The sequence below is a fragment of the Equus caballus genome, chromosome 24 (assembly GCF_041296265.1).
Source record: "Equus caballus isolate H_3958 breed thoroughbred chromosome 24, TB-T2T, whole genome shotgun sequence".
Taxonomy (NCBI): Eukaryota; Metazoa; Chordata; class Mammalia; order Perissodactyla; family Equidae; genus Equus; species Equus caballus.
Genome location: NC_091707.1, coordinates 22905543 through 22930163, shown reverse-complemented (window position 1 = coordinate 22930163; position 24621 = coordinate 22905543). Strand labels below are relative to the sequence as shown.

Genomic DNA, 24621 nt, shown 5'->3' with positions numbered 1-24621 from the left:
AGTTGACTATATTTATGTGGGTCTATTTCTGGGCTCTCTATTCTGTCCCATTGATCTATTAGTCTATTCTTTCACCAATACCACGTTGTCTTGATAACTATAGCTTTATAGCAAGTGTTGAAGTCAGGTAGTCTTCTGACTGTTCTTCTTCTCCAATACTATGTTGGCTATTCTGCACAATTTTTGCCTCTCCGTATAAGCTTTATAATCAGTTTATTGATATCCACAAAATAATATGGCTAGGATTTTGATTGAGCTTGCATTGTAGCTATAGATCAAATTGAGAAGAACTGACATCTTGACAGTATTGATTACCCCTGTCCATGAACATTGAATATTGCTCCATTTATTTAGTTCTTTGATTTCTTTCGTCAAAGTTTTATAGTCTTCCTCATATACATCTTGTACATATGTTGTTAGATTTATATCTAAGTATTTCATTTTTAGAGGTTGCTAATGTAAACGATACTGTGTTTTTAATTTTCAATTTCACTCGTTCATTGCTGGTATATAAGAAAGCTATTGACTTTTGTATATTGACCTTATATCCTGCAACCTTGCTCTAATTGCCTATTAGTCCAAGATTTTCTCTTTACATCAGTTTGTTTGGATTTTCTACATAGATAATCATTCCATCTGCAAACAGACAGTTTTATTTTTTCTTCCCAATCCATATACCTTTGCTTTTCTTGCTTTATTGCAATAGCTATGACTTCGGGTATGATGTTGAAAAGGAATGGTGAGAATAGACATCCTTTCCTTGTTCCTGATCTGAGTGGGAGAACTTCTAGTTTCTCACCAATAATCATGAATTTGGCTGTAGGTTTTCTGTAGATGTTCTTTATCAAGTTGAGGAAGTTCCTCTGACCTAGTTTTCTGGGAGTTTCTATCTTGAATGAGTATCATATTTTGTCAAATGCTTCTTCTGAATCTATTGATATAATAATGTGATTTATCTTTTTTAGTCTGTGATGTTATGAATTACCTTAATTGATTTTTGAGTGTTGAACCAATCGTGCATAACTAGGATAAATCCTACTTGGTCATATTCTGTAATTATTTTTATATATAGTTGGATTTAATTTGCTAATGTGCAAAAATCTTTGTTCATGAGAAATATTACTCTGTAATTTTATTTTCTCATAATATCTTTGTCTGCTTTTGGTATTAGGGTAATGCTGGCTTCATAAAATGAGTTAGGATGTATTATATCTGTATACCTTCTGGAAGAGATTTTACAGAATTAGTATATTTCTTCCTGAAACATTTGGTGGCATTAACCCATGAGCCAATCTGAATCTAGTGCTATCTGTTTTAGAAGGTTATTAATTATTGAATAAATTTGTTTAATAGATATGTTTCTCTTCAAATAGTCTAGTTTTTCTTGTGTGACTTTTGGCAGATTGTGTCTTTCAAGGAATTGGTCCATTTCATCTCGATATTAAATTTGTGGGCATAGAGTTATTCATAGTATTCTATTGTTATTTATTATTTGTTTATTTATTTGTTGAGGTGACATTGGTTTGTGACATTATATAAATTTCAGGTGTACATCATTATATTTTGATTTCTGTGTAGGCTACGTCATGTTCACCACCCAAAGACTAATTACTATCCATCACCACACACATGTGCCCAGTTGCCCTTTGCCCTCCCTCCTTCACCCTGGTAACCATCAATGTATTCTCTGTATCCATGTGCTTGTTTGTTGTTGTTATTTTTATCCTCTGCTTATAAGTGAAATCATACAAAATTTTACTTTCTCTATCTGGCTTATTTTGCTTAGCCTAATACCCTCAAGCTTCATCCACGTTGTCGCAAATGGCAAGATTTCATCTTTTTTAATGGCTGAATAGTATTCCATCGTGTGTATATGCCACATCTTCTTTATTCATTCATCCATTGATGGGTACTTAGGTTGTTTCCAAGTCTTGGCTATTGTGAATAATGCTGCAGTGAACATTGGGGTGCAGACATCTTTTCATATTCATGTTTTCATGTTCTTTGGATAAATACCCTGGATCGTATGGCAGTTTTATTCTTAATTTTTCAGGAATCTCCGTACTGTTTTCCATAGTGGCTGCACCAGTTTGCTTTCACACCAGCAGTGTATGAGAGTTCCTGTCTCTCCACATGCTCTACAACACTTCTTATTTCTTTCTTGTTTATTATAGCCATTCTGATGGGAGTGAGGTGTTATGTCATTGTAGTTTTGATTTGCGTTTCCCTAATAATTAGTGATATTGAACATCTTTTCATGTGCCTGTTGGCTATCTGTATATCTTCTTTGGAAAAATGTTCAGATCCTTTGCCCATTTTTTAATTGGGTTGTTTGGGGTTTTGTTTTGTTGAATTGTATGAGTTCTTTGTGTATTTTGGATATTAACCCCATATCAGTTATATGATTTGCAAATATCTTCTCCAACTTTTAGGTTGTTTTTTTGTTGTGTTGATGGTTTCCTTTGCTGTCTAGAAGCATTTTAGTCTGAAGTAGTTCCATGTGTTTATTTTATCTATTGTTCCCCAGTCTGGTCAGACATGGTGTTTGAAAAAATGCTGCTAAGACCAATGTGAAAGAGCATACTGCCTATGTTTTCTTCTAGAAGTTTCATGGTTTCAGGTTTTACATTCAAATGTTTAATCCATTTTGAGTTAATTTTTGTGCATGGTGTAAGACAGTGGTCTACTTTCATTCTTTTGCATGTGGCTATCCAGTTTTCCCAACACCATTTATTGAAGACTCTCCTTTCTCCATTGTATGTTCTTGGCTTCCTTGTCGCAGGTTAGTTGTCCATACATGTGTGGTGTTATTTCTGGGCTCTTGATTCTGTTCCATTGGTCTGTGTATCTGTTTTTGTGCCAGTATCATGTTGTTTTGATTATTATAGGTTTGTAGTATATTTTGAAATCAGGGAGTGTGATACCTCTAGCTTTGTTCTTTTTTCTCAGCATTCCTTTGGCTCTTTGGGGTCTTTTGTTGTTCCACACAAATTTTAGAATCCTTTGTTCTATTTTCATGAAAAATGTCATTGGAACTTTGATGGAGATTGCATTGAATCTGTAGATAGCTTTCGGAAGTATGGACATTTGAACCATGGTAATTCTTCCAATCCATAAGCATGGAATATCTTTCCACTTCTTTGTCTTCTTCGATTTCTGTCAACAATGTTTAATTGTTTTCAGTGTATAGATCTTTCAGCACTTTGGTTACATTTATTTCTAAGTATTTTATTTATTTATTCTTTAATTTAATTTTTATTGAGTTAATGATAGGTTACAATCTTGTGAAATTTCAATTGTACATTATCGTTTGTCAGTCGTGTTGTAGGTGCACCCCTTCACCCTTTGTGCCCACCCCCCAGCCTACCTTTCCCCCAGTAGCCACTAACCTGTTCTCTTTGTCTGCATTTTTAAATTCTTCATATGAATGGAGTCATACAGAGACTGTCCTTCTCTATCTGGCTTATTTCACTTAACATAATTCCCTCAAGGTCCATCCATATTGTTGAAAATTGGACTATTTTGTTCTTTTTTATGGCTGAGTAGTATTCCATTGTGTATATATTCTAGGTATCTTATTATTGTTGCAATTGTAAATGGGATTGTGTTCTCAATTTCTCTGTCTGCTTTTTCATTGGTGGTGTGTAGGAACACAGCTTATTTTTGTATGTTGATATTGTACCCTTCTATTTTACTGTATTTGTTTATTATTTCTAATTTTTTTGGTGGATTCTTTAGGAATTTCTATATAGAAAATCATATCATCTGTAAATAGTGACAGTTTGACTTCTTATTTTCCAATTGTATCCCTTTTATTTCTTTTTATTGCTTGATTGCTCTGGCTAGGACTTCCAATACTATGCTAAATAAGAGTGGTAAAAATGGGCATCTTTGTCTTATTCTTGCTTTTAAAGCAATAGCTTTCAGTTTTTCACTGTTGATTATGATGTTAGCTGTGGGTTTGTCATATATGGCCTTTATTATGTTGAGGTACTTTCCTTCTGTACCCCTTTTATTCAGAGAGTTTATCATAAATGGATGCTGTATCTTGTCAAATGCTTTCTCTGCATCTATTGAGATGATCATGTTATTTTTTTTTCTTTTTGATGAGGGAGATTGGCCCTGAGCTAACATCTGTGTCAGTCTTCTTCTATTTTATGTGGGATGCTGCCACAGCATGGCTTGAGGAGTGGTGCTAGGTCTGCACCAGGGATCTGAACTTGTGAACCCTGGGCCACCAAACTTAACCACTATGCCTCCAGCCCAGCCCTGAAATAATAAGTATAATAATATGTACTTATTTCTATTTTGTTACTTTTTTCTGGGGGTTTTAGTAGTTCTTCTCTGTTCCTTTCTTTTTCTATTACTCTCTTCCCACGTGATTTGAGGGCTTTCATTAGTATTATGTTAGGATTCCTTTCTCTTCATTTTTTGTGTGTTTATTCTTGGTTTCTGGTTTGTGATTACCATGAGGTTCATATATCATAACCTATGTAAATAGCAATCTATATTAATTTGAGGTGGACCCACTCGCTTCTCTTCAGAGGTCTCACACACCCTGTGTACTCAGGTCCACAAGTTCACTGTGGGCTTGCTGGTGAGGGTGGCCACTTCCTAGGGTGGGTTGCCTGCCCTGGCTGAGCTCTACTGAATCAGTGCTCTAGTGAGTGAGTCTATTTACCAATGGACTATGCACTCTTCTTGTGTTTTTGTGTTGGTTTCCAGAACAGGTAAATCTGTGTGTGGGTCTTTACAAACAGGTTTTTCTTTTTCTGAAATTTGATAGTTTTTCTGAGGGTATTCCCTGTTGGTTTTCAAAGCAAGTAAAGCTAGGCATTATGGAATCTCTTCTCAATTGTGCTAAATCTAAAGGTTGGGATGCTTATTGTGGCATAGATCTCCCACTCATATCCCCCTGCTCCTCTGAGAAAACCTTCATACCTTTAAGATTGCTCCTGGCTGTGAAGCACCTTGGCTGGGATGTGGTTTTCTCCTCAGCAGAGGTATATTTCTGCCTCTTCAATCCTGTCAGTGTTGTCCCTTGTTGTGGGGGTTCTTTTTATCAAGTTTCCAGATCTCTCTCAGAGGTAATTGTTCCACAGGTAGTTGTAGATTTGTTGTGTCTGTGGGAGGAGGTGAGTTCAGAGTCCTATGCCATCCTCCCAGAATTTCCCCTGTTATTATTATTATTATCCTTTTAATGTCTATGGCATCTGTAGTTATGTTCTCTCTTTCCTTTCTCATATTAGTAATTTATGTCCTCTCTTTTTTCCCCTTAGTTAGTGTGGCAAGAAGCTTGTAGATTTTATTGATCTTTTCAAAGAACAACTTTAGGTTTTGTTGGTTTTCTCTATGATTTCCTGTTTTCAATTTTGTTGCTTTTTGCCCTAATTTTTATTATGTCTTTTCTTCTGCTCACTTTAGATTTAATATGCTCTTTTTTCTCAAGTTTTCTAAGGTGGAAGTTTAGATGATTGATTTTAGCTCCTTCTTCTTTTCTAATATAAGCAACCAAAGCTATAAATTTCCCTTTAAGCATTGCTTTCACTGTATCCCACAAGTTTTGATAGGTTGTATTTCCATTTAGTTCAAAAAATTTAAAAATTTTTCTTGAGAGTTCTTCTTTGACCCATGTCCTATTTAGAAGAGTGTTGTTTAATCTCCAAACATTTGGGGATTTTTCAGCTATCTTTCTGTTGTTGATTTCTATTTTAATTCCATCATGATCTAAAAGCAGACACTGTATAATTTATTTTTTTAAAAATTAAGGTGTGTTTTATGGCCCAGAATGCCATTTGTTTTGGTGAATGTTTCATGTGAGCTTGAGAAGAATGTGTTTTCTGCTGTTATTGTATAAAATAGCCGATAGATATCAATTATACTCAGTTGATTGATGATGCCGTTGAATTCTACTATGTCCTTACTGATTTTTTGGGGTAACCTTGGTTTATAAGATTATATAAATTTCATGTGTACATCATTATATTTTGACTTCTGTATAGACTACATGTGTTCACCACCAAAAGTCTAGTTTCCATCTGTAATCATACAAATGTGCCCCTTTACCTCTTTTGCCCTCTCTACACTCCATTCCCCTCTAGTAACCACCAATCTGTTCTCATGTCTGTGTGTTTGTTTGTTATTGTTTTTTAAATCTTCCACATGTGAGTGAAATCATATGGTGTTTGTCTTTCTCCATCTGACTTATCTCACTTAGCATAATACCCTCAAGTTCCATCCATGTTGTCACAAATGGTAAGATTTCATGTTTTTTATGGCTGAGAAGTATTTCATTGTAGATATATACCACATCTTTATCTATACATTTGCTAATGGGCACTTGGTTTGTTTCCAAGTCTTGGGTATGATAAACAATGCTGCAATGAACATAGAGGTACATATATCTTGTTGAATTAGTGTTTTTGTGTTCTTTGGATATCCCCGAAGTGGAATAGCTGGAGCTTACTGATTTTCCGCCCACTAGATCTGACCATTTCTGATAGAGGGTGTTGAAGTCTCCAACTATAATAATGGATTGATCTGTCTCTCCTTGCAGTTCTATTAGTTTTTGCCTCACATATTTGATGTTTTCGTTAGGTGCATACACTTTAAGGATTGTTGTCGTCTTGGAGAATTGACCCTTTTATCGTTATGTAATGCTCCTCTTTTTCTCCAACAATTTTCCTTGCTCTGAAGAGCATGAGACTTTTACTGTGATAGCATCTTCTCTTGTCTTTGGGTGGATTCTACCTTCTGTTTGGGACTTAGGTTTCTTAGTAGCCTGCTTTAAAGAACTTTAGCTGCGATTTTAAGTCCTATATACCTCTCAGTTCTTCTCTGCTTAAGAAGGCTCCTTAATAACCCTACAGATTCTAATAACAATTAAAAACCAGTTATATTTTTATTGAGGATTGTGTTAGTGGTTTATCCACAATTGTCTTTCATCTATAAGCTCAGGGGAAAGTTTCTGTATGACCCTGTTTTGCATCCTTTAATTCTACTTCACGTTAAAAATTCAAATTCAACAAAGATCTTTAGAAAACTAAGAGTTAGGCATCGTGCTCATTTAGGGAGGAATCAAAGATAGAATTTATGCTTTCTCAGTGCAGAGATTCTATTTTTCTAACAACCTGAATTTGCAGTGCCTGACACATAATTGCCATACTATATATATTTGTATTGGACTGAATGAAGCATTAAAGTTTATCATGTTTCCTAGATATACCTGCTTCTTGTTGATAATGGGAAGGATAGGTCCAGAGAGAAATCTTTGTGGCATAATCTTAACTGTGCTCCGAGCTTCTCCTCCTTGCAGACAATAGGGCATTATCTTTTGACCACTGTGCTCACCTCTCCTTCTATGGGTTCCTTTCCCTGAAGATTCTTATTCTGTCATGTAAATAACCTTCCAGGAAGATGGCCTGCCCTGCCAGCTTTCCACATGTATTTAGGAATTACTTTAGGGTTTAGGTCTCCAAGCTTGGACCTCTCACTGGGAGAGCAAAGCATGTGGACAAATGAATACAAAGATGAACAAGCCATAGTCACTGAACTCAAATGTACCTACCTTCTAGTTTGAGAGAGAAACTTGCTCACAAACTATTGAAGGGTGTGAATAAAAGAGGACTCACTGTGAGGGAGGAGTTGGGGAAAGGATTTGGAGGATGAGTAAGAGTTAGCCACAGGTTCCAAATTGGAACATTTGGAACTGTGCTTTTAAATTCTGTTCTAGGTGGGGGTTGGTGGTAGAGGATGTTATTGAGGCTGGGTAATACACAGATTTAAAGATAGATATTATTCTTATATTTGAAAAATTTGGTGACATTCCAGGAATATATTCTTTTGCATGAATTTTCCCAGAGATAAAGCAGTCTGTCTAACTGAGGGAATTAGCTCTGGGAGGATAGAAAGTAATAAGCAATGAAGACAGCAATGAGATTCCTTTATTTGATTTTGTTGCTTACATGAAAAGAATATTTTAACTGTACTGATCTTCATTCATGATGAATGCCTTCTATTGTGAAGCATCAGGGAATGATTCTGGTATATAGGCAAGAAAGGTTGAACTATATCACAATCAATATACTATAACCATTTAAAAATTTTTACCTTAACTAACCTTGGATACCTGTATAGAAATTGGTCTTTACTGTTTTCTGCCCATTAATTTACCCTATGCTTAAGAATACATCATTTCTTCACCTTTCATTGAAGGAAGTTCTAAACTTCCATCCCTACTCCATTTGGTCTTTTTATTACTTCATTTTATTCCATGATTTCATCTCTGCTTTCACATAACAAACGCTAACTGACAAAGAACATATTTATCCTTATATTGGAATTTTTCATCCTTAAGAAGTCTGTTTAATAGACATGGTGGGTAAAGGGTTAACAAAACCACTTCTCTTCTGCATGAGAATTTTACCTTTGGTCAACAGTCTTCTTTTGTTCCTGTGGGAACTGATGATGGAAATATATTATCTATGTTTCCAGGCAATATTACTTATATTTGAAAAAGACCTATAACAGCAAATTGCATCTGGACTGGAGAGAACTTTTAACGAACTACTAATAACCAGATTAGGACACCGTAGCTTAAGGATTCTCTGAATGATACAACTCTGAGCATCCCTTGTGGGACTCTAAAAGCTATGCCTGTGTTGTTATTACAGGTATTGGGTTAGGTGGAGCATGAGGCATCAAAAATTTGACCCCCAAATATTGGCAGCATAACCCATTGACAAGACAAAGCTGAGATGAGTTTATTGCTTATCATTATAAGGGAGAACACTATCTTGCAAAACTTTGGTAGTGTCTCAGAACAGAAAAGGAGAAAATTTATTGGGAACTGGAAGTTTGATTTAAGGTGGGTCTTTCAAAGCAGGGAGTGGTTAGGAGAGTGGGCTTTATTAGGATTTTGTAAGGTTCAAGGATCATGATACAATAGTCCAGGATTGGTGGAAACGGCAAGGTGAGGATTTCGAGGCAAAGGATTCAGAGAATCTTAGGGTGTAAACTGTCTGTTGATGTGTTCCACTGAAGAGTTCATAGGTCTTTGGGAAGTTCCTATGATGAAAAATCAAACCATTTGCCTGGGTAGAAGAATCCTGAAAAAATGAAGTCATGTTAAGGAAAGCAGAGGACTAGCACAAATTCATGTTAACATAGACAGCAAGTTATGGTTTCAGTTCTGAGTGTCCCGGCTGAGTGTGGTGGTAGACAATTTCAGTTACTGATAAGCAGTGATTTCTGCCCTATCTCCTTCTGAGTCTACTGAGAACAAGCATGGTTGGTCTGTGGTTGTCTTGTGAGTCTGAATGTTTACTTGATCAGCATTGCAGACACAAATACAGACTTTATGAGCAAGTACCTGATGTGCATTTTTTCCAGGAGATGCTAGTTTTCACTGTGATGTGTGTTTAGGTAATTGTGTAGGTAGAAATTAGCCATCTTCACTTACATTCATATTTAGACACAGGATTACACTGAATTATGAATGGCCATACTCAAAAGCTTTTGTTTGAGCTTTTGCAGATGTTGCAATTGTTTTGACCACAGTGAGTGAAGAGGCCTAGATGAGAGGAGCTTGTGCAATAATTATTTTATGATAATTACAAATTATTAGGCTAGCAGAATTTTTTACTCAAATATGGTCCTGCTAGAATTTTAGAACAGATTGTATTTCTTATATTCAATATTGAAATCTAACAATTAAGTTCAATAATAGCACATCTATTTAATGACAGTTTCAGCTATATTGGCAAAGAAAGTAATCATATTTAGGAAATACAGTCTCCATGTGCAGAAGCCTGTTGGTGTATATAATAAAGTTCTTATCTCTAGGACTGATCATTTCTGCTGTTTAGTGTGATTAATAAGCCATGTACTTAGAATGACTTTTGAGATGTCGTGGTACATTCAGAAATATTCAGGAATGGCTCTAGAGGGATTTATTTTTCTTTCAAAGTCATCTTTTAAATGTAAAAAAAATGCCTTATGTGATGTCATTCATCTATTCACTCAACAAATATATGTTGAGCTACTTCTTTATCCTAAATATTGAGAATCTAGCAGTGAACAAGCACACACATCCTCCTCCATCTTCATGGAACAGTCAAAGAGAAATTGCATTGGGAAATTGTTAAAAACAAGGAAGACTTTGTTCAAGACTACTGCAATAGAGGAGAGAGATTGAACTCAGCTCTGCTGAAACAAAAGGCAGGGAGGTTGGTCAATGCGATTAGGCCATCTGTGTCTGCTAATTGGTGCTTATCGAAGTTAGGCTCCCACCCTCCTCCAGAGACTGGGAGATAGGGGCACAGTCTTTCTTCATGATTACATTTCAAAGGAATGACTCCCAAGTCCTTGAGAAAGACATTTCTGGGTTGCAAAACTGGCAAGAGTCTGGGAGAAGATTTGTATCTCAAAGGGGCCGGGAAAGAATTTATAATTTAAAGTTTTCTAAAGTAAATGCTCTAAGAAAAGAGAAGTCAGGGGCCTAGAGTCAGGGATAAGCCTCTCTAAAGTGTAATCAAAATAGGTGAACATTAATGCCATCTTGGTCAGAGTTTTTATTTTGGTGGGGAAAAACAGACAATAAACATACAAGAAACATTTAAAAAGTCTCTATATAATTTTAGATAGTGATATACTTTACAAATAAAAATAATACAAGGCAGTAGGGTATAGATAATGACTGGAATAGTCAGAAGTTGAGCCATGTAGGAAAGCAAGTAGTGGGCTAAATGTAGCTGTTAGGTTAGGATATTTTTTCAGTCGCAAAGAAAAGGGACTCGACCTCAAGTGATGAGAGATTTAATATAAGGAAGGAGATTTTTGGAACGCTGAAAAAGAAGCAATAGGACCTTAGGACCTAATGTATGGTTCTGGACCTCAGTAGCTCTGGGAACTTTGGCCCATGGCACAGCCAAGTTGTAATATTAGGGGAGTGAGCCTGGAAGTGAGTGCTGGGCCAAAGGGTAGGGGAGGGAAGGTAAAGCATACAAAAAGGGAGCTACTCTTCCACCAGCTTCTTTACATGTCTCACAGTCTTGCTTTGAGATTGCCTCATCTAATAACTTTTTATTACAGCCTTAACAACCACAATGTCACATATCATCATTAAAATTGTTGGAAAAGGGCCACTTTTAGAAAATGATCTTGGAGAACATGACCGTTCACTCTGCTCTTCTATTTTTCCAGAGTTTGTAGATCTTTACTTGAGTTTCCCACCATTAATGTGATTCACTTAGTCCTATCTATGTGCTTTTCTGTCTTCTCTCTACTAACTAAATTATTATCCTCTCTTCTCTTTTTCTTCATCCCTTGGCTTCCATTCCTGAATCTTCATAACTTTCACTAGCACGTGGTCCATCATGGCCACTTCAACCTTTCTCTGCTTCAGCTCTCCCTGGCTGCTGCACCATTCCCTCAGCATTTCTTGGACCAGTTATTCACACTATAAAACAAAGGTCTTAACCTATTTGAGGCATGGGGATAGTTGAGGAAATCTCTGAAGAAGTGACATTTAAGGCCAGATGATAAGTCAGAATTAACCAGGCAAAAGGAGTGGTTGGTAGGTTAGGGAGAGTGTTTTAAAATTCATGTTTGGGCACCCCCAGGTAAGAAAGAATATGAAATTTTTGAAGAAAGGAAAAAAGTTTTCTATAACTGGAGGACAAAGAGCAGAAGATGGAGATGCACAAAGTGAGACTTAGAGGTAGTAGAAGCAGTTGTGTTAACGAGTTTGGATTATTGTAAGAGCAGCAACAAGTTATTGAAGGATTTAAAGCATCCTCAACCTGCTTTTCTTGTGCTTATAATATTTGAAAAAAGTTGAGGTTTTAGGCAGCATACCACTTCTTTAGGGTGCATTTTATCATGCTTTAGGTTCAATGTGGACCCAACGGATTTTAAAGAGAAGTCTTTTCCATAATAAGAAGCATTTTAAGAGTTAGTACATCATGGATATTGCTGAAAATAGAGGTCTATTCTTTATCTATCTATCTATCTATCTATTTATCTATCATCTCTCTGTGCCGCTGTGTTTTGATAAGAATATAAATAGGCTAAAACAAGTGGTATGTACAAGTTCTTTAAATTCAGATCCTCTGCTGAAGCATGTTAAATAATGCATGGAGTAATTAGGATTATTTCCCCATGGCTCTCTTGGTAGCATGAGTTGGAGAAGTGAGTTCTGAATAAGAAGGAGGCAATAGAATTTGTTATCTGGGTTAGAGGTCCAGATAGCAAATCTAGTTTGCAATTATCTTTCAATCTTTAAATTGTGCTCTACAAAAGGAAATAGAAATGGGCCATGTATTCATTCACGTATAAAATCTATTTAGAATAAGACCCCAATGCTTATGAAACAGAGCTTATTATTGTTTTGTGGTTTCTATCAAGTTGCCTGATATGGTGCTGCCAGGAAGATTAAATAACTATTAATTATTAATAACAATCAGTGCGGGAGGAGTCAGAAATTATTATGAGAGATTTATATGTTAGTTTATTCTTTAATTAATGTATTCATCCTTTCAATAAATATTTGATGCCTTCTATATACCAGGGAGTGCTAGAGAGTGTGGTAGGGATAAAAGGAAGAACAAAACATGATATAAATACACAATCACAAAAACACAAATGTCAGAAAGGGAATGCACGTAGTCCTTTCAGATTGTACAATGAAATGACCTGATCCAGACTGGAGAAGAAAGTTTCTCTGAGGAAGCAATGACTAAGCAGAAATCTGAAGCATGAATGGAGCTAACTAGGCTAAGGACAGGAGCCTGGAACAGTTGTAGAACATTCCATTTAGAAAGAATAACAAGTGCCTAGACCCAGTGTTTGAGGAAGTATGGCATATTCAAACAATTGAAAGTTGGATAGAGAGCAAACTTAAGAGTGTTGAAGGAGGAAGTTAAAGTGGTAAGCAAGGCCCAGACCATACAAGTCTGTGTAAACCAAAATAGATTTTAGAACAATGGAAAGCTATCATATGATTTTAAGCCAGGAGTGATTTTGAAAAGGTAACTCATATAGTATTCAGAACAGACTGTATACGGTCAAATGAATACCTTGAAGCTTATTAAGAGAAAGATGCTAGTAGCATGTTCTAAGGTGGTGACAGTGGAGACAGAGAGAAGTGGGTAAATTTGAAAGATATGTAGGAGTTAAAAATAACAGGGTTTTAAGATAGATTTGGCATAGGGGATATCAAAGAGAGGGGTGACAAGAATACTTCTTGATTTCTTTTTTGTTTAATCAAGTGGTTAGTGCTTACATTTGCTTAGATATTAGAAGATGCCAGGGGAAAGGTCTAGAATGGGAGGGTCGGGGTGGGTAATAACATTTTTTTTAGTGGGGGACACATGAGATGTTTGAATGCCTATGGGAAGGATGTAGTTGAGCGGGGAGTGGTCGGAGTTTTGAGCAGAGCAGAGAAAGTTTGAAATATAGCAAGTGGATGAATTCGTAAGAAAAATAGTAAAATTGCAAGGTATTAGGGAGATGATTTGAGATTGATGATAATGAATTTATAGTGGAATCAGTCTGACCTATTGTATGGCTTTCTTTAGCAATTTTTAAACACAGGCATGAAGAAAGCTAGTAATTGAGCCCTGATTTAGATTTTGATAGAGGTTACAAGAAGAGAGAGATGCTAAGGAATTCAGTGTGTATAGTACTATTGAAATGATGGCACCACATATGGAAGAAAGTGGAGAATGGAGAGGGTTAATAGGTTAGGGAAAAGTAGATGTGTCAGTGGGTTTGGGGTTCAGTAAGATTGAACTACTATTGCAGTTGGTGTCATTGGACCATTTAGCTCAACAGAGAAGAGGCTATGGTCAAATAGCAGAATGGTTCAATTCAAGACTACAGAGCTGGAAAAAGTTTTAGAATATGACAGATTTCAGCTTCTGACCACGGCAGTGGGCGTCTAATTGGAAAAATTGTTGGAGATGAATTGGTGAAGAAACTGTGAGGTCAGGTTATTGGAAACGTCATCCACATGGATATTGAAGTTACCTAGGGTGATAGCAAGTTTTTAAGTGAGGTTGGATCTAAGAAATATTTAGAAGATATATGAAGTAATAACTTTGAGTTCTCTGTTCTCATGGAACATTCACTGCATGAATCCATGCAAAACAAATAGTGACACATTTCTCAATACAAAGGGTAAATAATACCTAACAGTTATATCTAAAACTTTGTTTTACATACCAATATCTTAATTATTTGAGATAATGTCTGGTCAAAATGAGACCTCTGTGTCAAGTAGGTATCTATATTGGCCCCAGTTGTAAGTCATGCAAGTGTGAAATTCTGTACACATAAACATAGAACATATGTGCTTTCCCCACATTTGTGTCAGTTAGCTTTATTTTTTGCATAACAAAATACTACAGAACTTCGTGGATAATAACAACCACTATTTATTTAACTCATGAGTCTGTGGCTCAATTGGATGGTTCTGCTGAGTTGGGATAAGTTTGGCTTATCTCAACTAAGTTCACTTATGTGTCTGTGGTCAGTTGCTGAATTGGCTGTTAGCTGACCGGTCTAGGGTGGCTCAAACGGATGACTCATAGAGCTCCTCCTGTCTCTCATTCTCCAAAAACCTAATAGATATTCTTCACATGGCAACTGACTAGGTTCTAAGACCATGAGTGGAGGCACTAAGCCTCTTGAGGTTTAGGCTTGAAACTGGCACAGCATCACTTACTTTACATTCTATTGGCTGAAGCAAGTCATGAGGCAACCCCTGACTTAAGGCATGGGGAGATAGACCCTATCTCTTGGTGGGAGAAGTTGCAAAGTCACATTGCCAAGGGATGTGGATACAGGGAGGGAAATAACCACAGCTATTTTCTTTTTTTCAAATAATCTACCACAACATCCTGCGTGTGAGAATGCCAGATGTAGGTGAAAAACCACAACTACATATTACAAAATGGTATTCCTGCTCTATCACCCTCACTTAATTGTCATGTGTCCTTGAACAAGAAAGTTCTTTGATCATCCTTTTTCCGTTTATAAAGCAAGGAGGGAATAACAGGGGAGAGTATTAGCTGAGCTATTTGCCTACTATCATATGCTCAAGTAAGAGAATTGATTTATATTTTAAATGGCTTTATCATCAAAAGATATTATTTTTATGCTAACATCCTGCATCTCTTTAATGTGAGAATCTACAAAAAAATCTTGAAGAGTTAATGACACAGAGATGTCTCCTGGATATTGTTCCTTATGCTACTATGGCCTGAGGGGCTTGTCAAGTAAGGAAATTAGCTAGAAAGTTGGAAGGCTGATGACTGAAAGTTCTCCATTAACCCTGCTGTGTTCTATTATGCATTTGATGTGTTTGATATTCTTTTCCACCAGCAGGACCCCGGGGATTTGTGTGCTAATAGCTCAGAGGTTGAGATCGAGGCAGAAATCCTCTGGTGTGCAGAGGTGGGCACAGAAGGACTGGAAAGTGTGGAGTGACGTGAAGCAGAAAATGAATGAGCAGATAAAACTGGTGGAAAGTACAGAATCAGAAAGTTGCTATAAAAAGGGGTAATACAGAAGGAGGGCGTCTTTTGATAAAAGTGTAGTATTACCATATGAGTGAAAATAAAACTACCAACAAGGGATAAAATACAAATGTGGCCCAATCTGAAGGTTATGAGAATGAGTCATAAAATAAGGAAAGTCCCTTATTTATTAGATACAATATTGAATATGACTTCTGCTCCTCAAAAAGTTGTATGATGAAGAAATTATTAATTTGAATTATGTACTGTGGTGAAATGTTAACCGAACAACACAGCAGTGACTATTGGGTTTTCTATAACATTTTTTTTTGATGTTTAAGTATAACATACTTAAAGAAAATTACACCAATCTGAAGTGTGGAGCTCAAAGAATTATCATAAAGTGAACATACCTAGTACTTACTAGCTATATTAAGACACAGAATGTTACCAGAACCCCCAAATCCCCCCCATAGTCATGACCCTTGCCCCCAAAAAGGGACCCACTATCTTGAGTTTTAATTCCATAGAGGAGTTCCATGTGTTCTTAAACTTTTTATAAATGAAATCATACGTTATATACTTTTTTGTATCTGGTCTCTTTTGCTCAATATGATGCTTTTTAGATTCATTCTTGTTATTGCATATAGTTCTAGTCCATTCATGTTTATTTTTGGATAGTATTCCCTTGAGTGAATGTGTGATAATTTATTTATCCATTATACTGGGATGGACATTTGGATTCTTTCAAGACTTAAGTATTTCATCACTTTTTTTTAAAAAGATTTTATTTTTCTCCTTTTTCTCCCCAAAGCCCCCCAGTACATAGTTGTATATTCTTCGTTGTGGGTCCTTCTAGTTGTGGCATGTGGGACGCTGCCTCAGCGTGGTTTGATGAGCAGTGCCACGTCCGCGCCCAGGATTCGAACCAACGAAACACTGGGCCACCTGCAGCGGAGTGCGCGAACTTAACCACTCGGCCACAGGGTCAGCCCCTCATCACATTTTAAAACCAAGTCGTTTCACTTTGAGTTTTGATTATAATGATCGTGTTAAATTCTCTTTGATATAAAACGATGGAGAATGAGATAGTTAAAAAGAGCTTTCCAAATAAAGCAAATTTATTTGTGTATTATTCAGTCTGAATAACAGTTTCTGATTTTATATGTAGATGAATGGAACACTGTGGACAAATTCAAAGGTGAAACTTTGAGGTTATGTTTGGGAACAAAGAGCAGTTTGGCTTGACCGGAGCACTATTGCTGTGCAAAGGCATAGTGGGAAATGACTTTGCAGTGTAGACAGAGATGGGATTGTGGACCTTGTCCTGCAGAGGACTTTATGTTTGATCTAATGTCTATGATGAGCTGCTAGAAGTTATGCTTGGTGCTGTCTTTTGGGAAGATTAATGTTACAGTGGTTATTGGGATATGGACGGGAAGACTGCACACAGCTGATTGTTATGGGAAACGCACTAAGAATCTGAGGGACTCAGTCTGAGTGATGCTTCCATTCCTTCCTAGCTGTGTGACTTTGGAAAAGTCATTTAACCTATGTGGACTTCAATGTGCACATATGAACAATGGGGATAGGAATCCTGCTATTCTGTGAGTGAAATGAGTTGGTCTGTGTTAGAGAATTGCAGACTATATAGAGTTCTAGTGTATCCGCAGACCCCTTTTGTGGGCCACTGCTATGCCTGGGTGGGGATAAGAGTGTGGCCAGGTATTTAATCTCCTTTATTCAGTCATGTAGAGAATGCCCATGTTTAAGCCACTATTGCAGATACTAATGTGCTTAATTAAATTACACATTATGCTCTAGCTATAGCGGATTTCAGAGTGAGGTCAGATAGTGAAATGGTTAGGGGCAAGGGGTCTGGAGCTAGACTGCCTGTATTTGAATCTTGGCTCCTGTTCTTACTAGCTGCCTGAACATAGTCAAATTACTTAACCTGTCCAGTTTATGTTTTAATAATGATGCCAACTACATAGGATTGATTTGAAGATTAAATTACTTAATACACATAAAGCACTTAGAACAGTGCCTGGCATGTTGTAAGTGCTCGATACTGTTAATACCTTGTCTCTCTTTTCCAAGCAGCGATGAATGATCTTGCTTTCTGGTTGGTTTACTGAGCAGAAGTATATGGCACAGGCTAGTTGAAATCTTTGTGGTGTCCTTCTATCCCTGGTGCTCTAGCTCTGATGCAGGTCATCTATACTAGGATTATGCAGAATAAGCTCAACCCTCATCAATGCCTTGTGTATTTGAACCCAGTTATAATGCCCTGCCCCAGTCTCCTCTTTTCTATTTCCTTCCACATTTCCTAATAGGATGTAATTTTGAGTTCTTTTTTTGACAGTCTTCTTCTGGATATATTCCATGTATTTCCTACAGGTGTGGCCTGGTCAGTGGAGAAATTAAGATGAATTTCTCTTTCATACTGGATGCCACACCTTTATTAATGCAATCTGAAGTACATTGACTATTTTCTGAATTATTCTGTTAAATGATGTTTACATTGTTATTGACTAAAATCCCCCAAATTAATTCCACCCACATTTGCTGGTGTTGAAAAACTTTTTGGTTCAACTTTTTTTTTTTTTTGGTCAGGAAAATTGGCCCTGAGCTAACTTCTGTTGCCAATCTTCCTCTTTTTGCTTGAGGAAGATTGTTGCTGAGGTAACATCTGTGCCAATCTTCCTCTGTTTTATGCGGGAGACCACCACAGCATGGCTTGACGAGCAGCGCTAGGTTGGTGCTGGGGACCCAAACCTGCGAACCCTGGGCTGCTGAACCAGAGAGCATGAACTTAACCACCACATCACCAGGCTAGCCCTGAGTTCAACTTTTTATTGAATGTATTGACTGCTTAACATGTTACCATATGCCAAGCTTCATAACTGACACTAGATATCCTCCTCAAGGGGTTTAGAGTTTCCTGAGATGTCATGCATGCAATCAGAGACATGTAATAAAGTGTTATTGTGATAATTGTTGTAATAGAGATGTGCAAATAGTATATGATAGCACAAAGGAAAGATAACTCACAGTGGGGCAGAGGGTGAGGATATGACAATAAAGATGATGGGGGAGGAGGAAGAGGTCAGGGAAAAGCATATAGAGGAGAAAGTGTTTGTCGTAAACTATAAGTAAGACCCTAGCCACCGAGAGAGTGGGAAGAATGAACCCTTTAAGAAGAGGGAACAATTTGTAATGTGGCATGCAACAGCATGGATGCTCTGAGTATGGCAGGGGCATAAAGAGCAATAGGAATTGGTGGGAGAGATGCTGAAGAGGTAGGCAGGTGTACCAGGTCATGAAGGGCTTTGCATTTTACAGGAGGGAGTTAATACATAATCCTGTAGGTACTGAGCCAGCATTAGAGATTTGAGATCAGAGAGAGACATAGTTAGATAGATGTGATTTTAAAAACACCAGGCTGGTAGCCTGTATAGTGTGATCTGTGAGTTAAAGGGAGTGAAAATAGAGGCTGAGTGGCCAATGGAGAGGCTATTCGTGTCAAATGAGTGAGAAAAAACCTGAAGTCATGACCAAGACATGGCCTTGGGAATGGGGAAGAAGGGAAATCTTTGAGAGCTTTAAGTAGACATATTTTGAGCACTTGCTTGGGCACTTCGAATGGTGGGAGCCTCAGGACTTGATAACTGGCTGCATGTGGCAGGAAAGGGAGCAGCTGAGGCTCAGCCCCAGGTCTGAGGGGCTGGGTAGATAATGACATTAGTTCACTAGAGTAGGAAGTGGAGAACTGATTCAGGAGAAGAGAAGGATTCCCTTTGGGGCCTATTACCTTTTGAATATCTATGAGACATATAAATGGAAATGTATAGTGGTCATTTGGCTTTTGTATCAGGAACTCAGGGGACAATTTTGTGCTAAGAAGTGGACCAGTGAATCGTTCATATATAGAAGTTGGTTAAAACATGAATATGTGGTCAATCAACCAGAAGAGGGCTGAAGGTAATTATGATGAGAATCCTAACACATCAGAGAAGCGTGAAGAGGGGTAGGCCTAGAAAATGATTTTGAAAGAGATGTCAGTTGGGGAGTTGGCTAAAACCCAGGAGAAAGTGTTGTCATAGACCCTGTGCCAGAGAGAGTTTATAATGCTTACAAAATATTTTGTAGTATGTAAGTAGTGTTGGGCATTGCTATAGAAAACGGTGCTTCTTGATTAAGTGGAGTCCAGAGCAGGTGCCCCTCAGGGTGGGCTACCTCTTTCTAGAAAGATCTGCCTACCTCAGAGATCAAGGGAGCATATCCTCCCACCATTTGGGCCTAATTCTAGTAGACACTCACTCTTCACATTCTGATTGAGGATTGTGACTTTTTCAGTTTGAATGGGGATAAAAATTTCCTCTCTCTTTTTCCTTCTTTTTGTTTTTAGAGAAAAGAATTCAGGTAGAAAAGACTTTTCTCTGCAGTATTTAAACAGAAGTACCACAGTTCCTATACAAATTTGGACTGACTGGAGAACATCTGTGGCAACACTGTTTTTATTTTTAAATTGCACCCTGTTTGAGTTTGTCATGCGTTTTGACTGCGGGTTTCTTCAGAGCAGAAGCAGGACATATTTGTCTTAATGTCCCCAGGGCCCAGCTCAGAGCCTGCCCTGTAGAAAGGCTCAATAAATACTTATTTTTGTCTCTCTCGTTCATGATCACGTAGTTCCATTTTTGAGAGCTTCCGAGCTTTCTGGAATCTTCTTACCTCTAACATCTCATGTCATTGAATTATGCCATTTCATCTTCTGAGTTTTATTAATGCTACTCTTCGGAAATACCTAAAGTTAAATATCCTTTTTCCCCCAGAGTGTTCAAGTGAAGTGAGAATTTATTTTAAGACTTCATATATGCCACAGCATTGAGAGTAGGAATTAAAATAGAGCCAGGCCTGAGGATGTCAAGGTTGAGACAGAAGATTGTCAGGCTGCTCCTGCTACTTTTACTTCCACAAAGTCTGCTGTTTCTACTTCTCTTTGTTCTCTCTCTTTCTCTTTCAAATTTTTATTTGGCAAAATTTCAAACATATATTACTCTACAGAGTATAGAATAACCAAATGCATTCTTAACCTTTTTCACCTTAACTGTCAACTACTTTATGATGCCATAATTAGAGTCTTCTTAATGTCACATCTGTCCCACTATACCAATAAATTCCTCCATGTTGGTCAGAATTAAGCTCAGACTAATTTACATTAGATTCCTTGTCTCCCCTCTGGGAGACAGAATTAGCAGTAAGGGTGTCAAGGACTCTAGGAGACTTAGAGAGATGATCAGATGAGAGGCTTCCAGGAGCACTGCTCTATCTTCCCTCCCCACATCAGGAATCAGGGATGCCTTTATCTTGTCTCCCCAAGTGGCTTATTATATGCTTCCAAAAAAGCAACTGTGGAATCTTTGTTGACTGAGTAAAATCTGTGCTATGTTTCTATTTGGATAATACTGTATTTGGTATTTTAAGCTTCTCAACAAAACATGAATTTTCTTGCTGCTGCTCCCTCATGGCATCCTTTTCTATGACTATTGCCTAGAGGATGAGAGGATTTTGTAGGTTATGCACTCATTCTAGGTTCAGTTTTTTTCACTTTTTCAGAGCTCTACAAATTTAGTGCTTATCATGACTAGGGCAGGAGGTAACGAAACCAGCAATGACATTTGCTCAGAAGTATTTCCCGTGTCCTTGCCAGTAAGATTGGGATTCTTTTTCAGAAGTTTTGCTGTTCATAGCTATTATAAAGTAAGAAATAAATTTAAATCTTTTGGAGTAGAGAAAAGTTTTGTAGGAAGAAGAAATAAAAGGTCTGAATTCATCACCCTATTTCTGTACTCTGTATATGTTGCATTTGAGCAATTTTCTCCTTTGGTTTTACTCTGTGATGTTTATACTACCCTGAGGAAAATAAATTAGGTCTTCCTTAGCTAATGAAAAGTTGTTTTATCTAATAATTCAAAAATATCTTATTTCTGAGTGGGAAGGAATCTGCGTTTTCTTTTTAAAAAAGTTTCTTTATCATTTCAGCTTTTTTTGTTGACAAAGTCAGAGCTATATTATGTGTATGTTCTTAGTATATAAGTGGTCATCAAGTTCATGAAGGTGAGCCATTGTGTTGTCTCCTGAGCCTTTTCTTTTCAGGAAGTGTCATGTCATGTCATTTCTTGTCTTTTATTCAGGGAATCAGCAGTCTCTTCAGTTCTTTAAAAGTGGTGCGTCTCTTGCGACTGGGCCGTGTTGCTAGGAAATTGGACCATTACCTAGAGTATGGAGCAGCAGTCCTCGTGCTTCTGGTGTGTGTGTTTGGACTAGTTGCCCATTGGCTGGCCTGCATATGGTACAGTATTGGGGACTACGAGGTCATCGATGAAGTCACGAACACCATCCAAATAGACAGTTGGCTCTACCAGCTGGCCTTGAGCATTGGGACACCGTATCGATACAATACCAGTGCAGGGATATGGGAAGGAGGACCTAGCAAGGATTCACTGTATGTGTCCTCTCTCTACTTTACCATGACAAGCCTTACAACCATAGGATTTGGAAATATAGCTCCTACCACAGATGTGGAGAAGATGTTTTCGGTGGCCATGATGATGGTTGGCTGTAAGTATCTTTTTTTTCTTTTTCTTTTTAAAAAATTAATGTTGTGGCAATTTTCCAGGCTCCAATCTCTGTCAGGATTAAGATGAAACTACTTTGTCTTCTGAAAGGTGTTTATAATCCATATCATGTGCATTGGTTTAATTTTTATTCAGCCTTAGAAAATAAAAATGCAAAATAATGTGTTTTACTTTTTGTATTAACACATGTAATGTGTTAACACTTGAAAAACAATGTGGATAGAATGTTATGAAAATCAGAATGGGAACTCTGTGATTTAATTCTCTTCATAGCATTGTACCTGGCAGAGCTCTTTCCAAGGAAGACCAGAATCTAGACAGGCAGCATCTGGTACATTCCACAGATTTTGTTGGCAATGAATTTAATTCTGCAAAAGAAGACAGGATCTGATGTGAGATACACAGTTCATAAAATGTTGTAGTTAATAATTGAATTCCTGAATTAAAGTCGACCTCAGGATACAGTTAAATGTAGATTTTTACAATTAATACTAGTAAAAAATGTTTGTAAATCTAGTCTCCATTACAAACACTCTAGGTTGAATATATCCCGGTTTGAGAAAATGAAAAGATTAGTAAATATAAGCTCAGTCAGCAATGACAAGAGTGTGTAAGATTTAGCATGCATACCTGAGTACTAAATGTCTTGATGGTGTTCTCGGGAGTAGAATGTGCTCTAAAGGAGTGAAAGACTGTGTATTCTACACTCAACCTGAGCCTGGATGATGTCAGAAAACCAGAACATTAAAGAAATACAGACTAAAGAAGCTGTTTTAAAAGAAGATTTTAAGGGAGAATTCGCCACTACTCATATCTTCAAGTTGAATTAGATGATTTATCCAAGCCTAGTTCTGATACATGAAGTAACCTTAAGACAATGGAAATATGTTTAGTGTATTAGCACCTGTTAAGCCTTTGGGTCATGGTTATTGGTATTTGGCCTAAGGCAAATACCCTTTTGAGATTCCACATTGCAGAGGTCTACATTTTGACTCTGATGGGAAAGATGTGAAAGTTCAGAAGTGTTGGCTGGCCCAGGAAGAGTCAAGATCTTGGGTTTAAGCAAGGTAGTTTTCAGAGTTCAGAATGTCTAAAAGGTATTGAAGCACCAATGTTAGTGGTTGTTTAGCTTCCATCCCTCTATACGCCTGTGAACAGGAATGGAAACAAGAACACACAGGTTCTATTTGCTGGTTAGAGGTAACAGACGGAGAGTGAGAATTCCAAGTGCCGTTTGCTCCAGAGGCTTTTAGGAGGAAAATGTTCTTTCATACAAAGAGATCCTGATGATTAAACTGTTGACTATACACCAAAAGTGGTAAGATATATTGGCAAAAATTGCTTTATGAATTCAGAAGAGAACATTTTGTCAGATGTATTTATTACTATACTACTTTTAATATTATATAATGCATTTTGCTTTACACTTGAGCATAGTTAGATTTAAAAAATTTTATTTTGAAGTAATCATAGATTCACCAGAAGTTGCAGAGATAGTCTGGAAAAGGCCTTGTGCCCTTCACCTAGTTTTCTCCAATAGTTGCATCTTATATAACCCTTGTACAAGATCAATATTGGCGTTGGTACAATGCGTGTGTATAGTTCTGTGTTGTTTTATCACATGTGTAGACTCCTGTAACTACCACTGAAATCTGGATATGGAAATGTTCCGTCACCACAAAAATCTCCCTCATGTTACGCTTTTATAGTGAAACCCACTTTTTCCTTCCAGCATCCGTAACCCCTGGCAAGTACTGATCTGTTCTTCATCCATATGATCTTGTGATTTTGAGAATGTTATATAAATGGAATCATACAAAATGTGACCTTTTGAAATTGGCTTTTTCCACTCAACATAATCCCCTTGAGCTCCATCTAAGTTGTTGAGTATATCAACAGCTTGTTCCTCTTTACAGCTGAGTAGTATTTCATGGTTTGGCTATACCACTGTCTAACCATTCATCTATTGAAGGACATTTTGATTGTTTCCAGCTTTGGGCTATTACAAATAAAGCTGTCATGAACATTTGTGTACAGTTTTGTGTTTGGACATAAGTTCTCAGTTCTCTGGGATAAGTAGTCAGGAATGTGGTTGCTGGGACAAATGATAAGTGCATGTTTAGTTTTTTAAAGAAATTGCCAAACTCTTTTGCAGGGTGAACGTATTAGTATAGTTAGATTTTTCAACAAGAGAGTAATAGGAAATAAAATCTATGTAGAGCTGAAGGACATCATTATTTATTTTCTTTCTCAAACTCGGGAATAACCCTAGATTCTTGCATTTCTCATCTATTCCATCTATTCATAGCATGTCTTGTTGACTTTACCTTCAAAATACATTTCATTATTTTTTTCCACTTCTGTAGTTTACCACCCACGACCAAGTCACCACCATCACTGGCCTGGATGTTTACAGTAATCTCCTTTATGTTCCTTCTGGTTTTACCCTTGCCCCACAATCT

At 37.2% G+C, this 24621-nt stretch overlaps 1 protein-coding gene across 1 annotated transcript in view; it reads left to right on the top strand.

Annotated features, from left to right (window-relative positions):
- The window catches only part of KCNH5 (potassium voltage-gated channel subfamily H member 5), a 305467-nt gene that overhangs the window by 70749 nt on the left and 210097 nt on the right, over window positions 1-24621 (top strand). The window contains exon 7 of the mRNA XM_001498472.7: window positions 21716-22142. Within this exon, the coding sequence (XP_001498522.1) occupies window positions 21716-22142 (427 nt within the window). The remainder of the gene's footprint in view (window positions 1-21715; window positions 22143-24621) is intronic.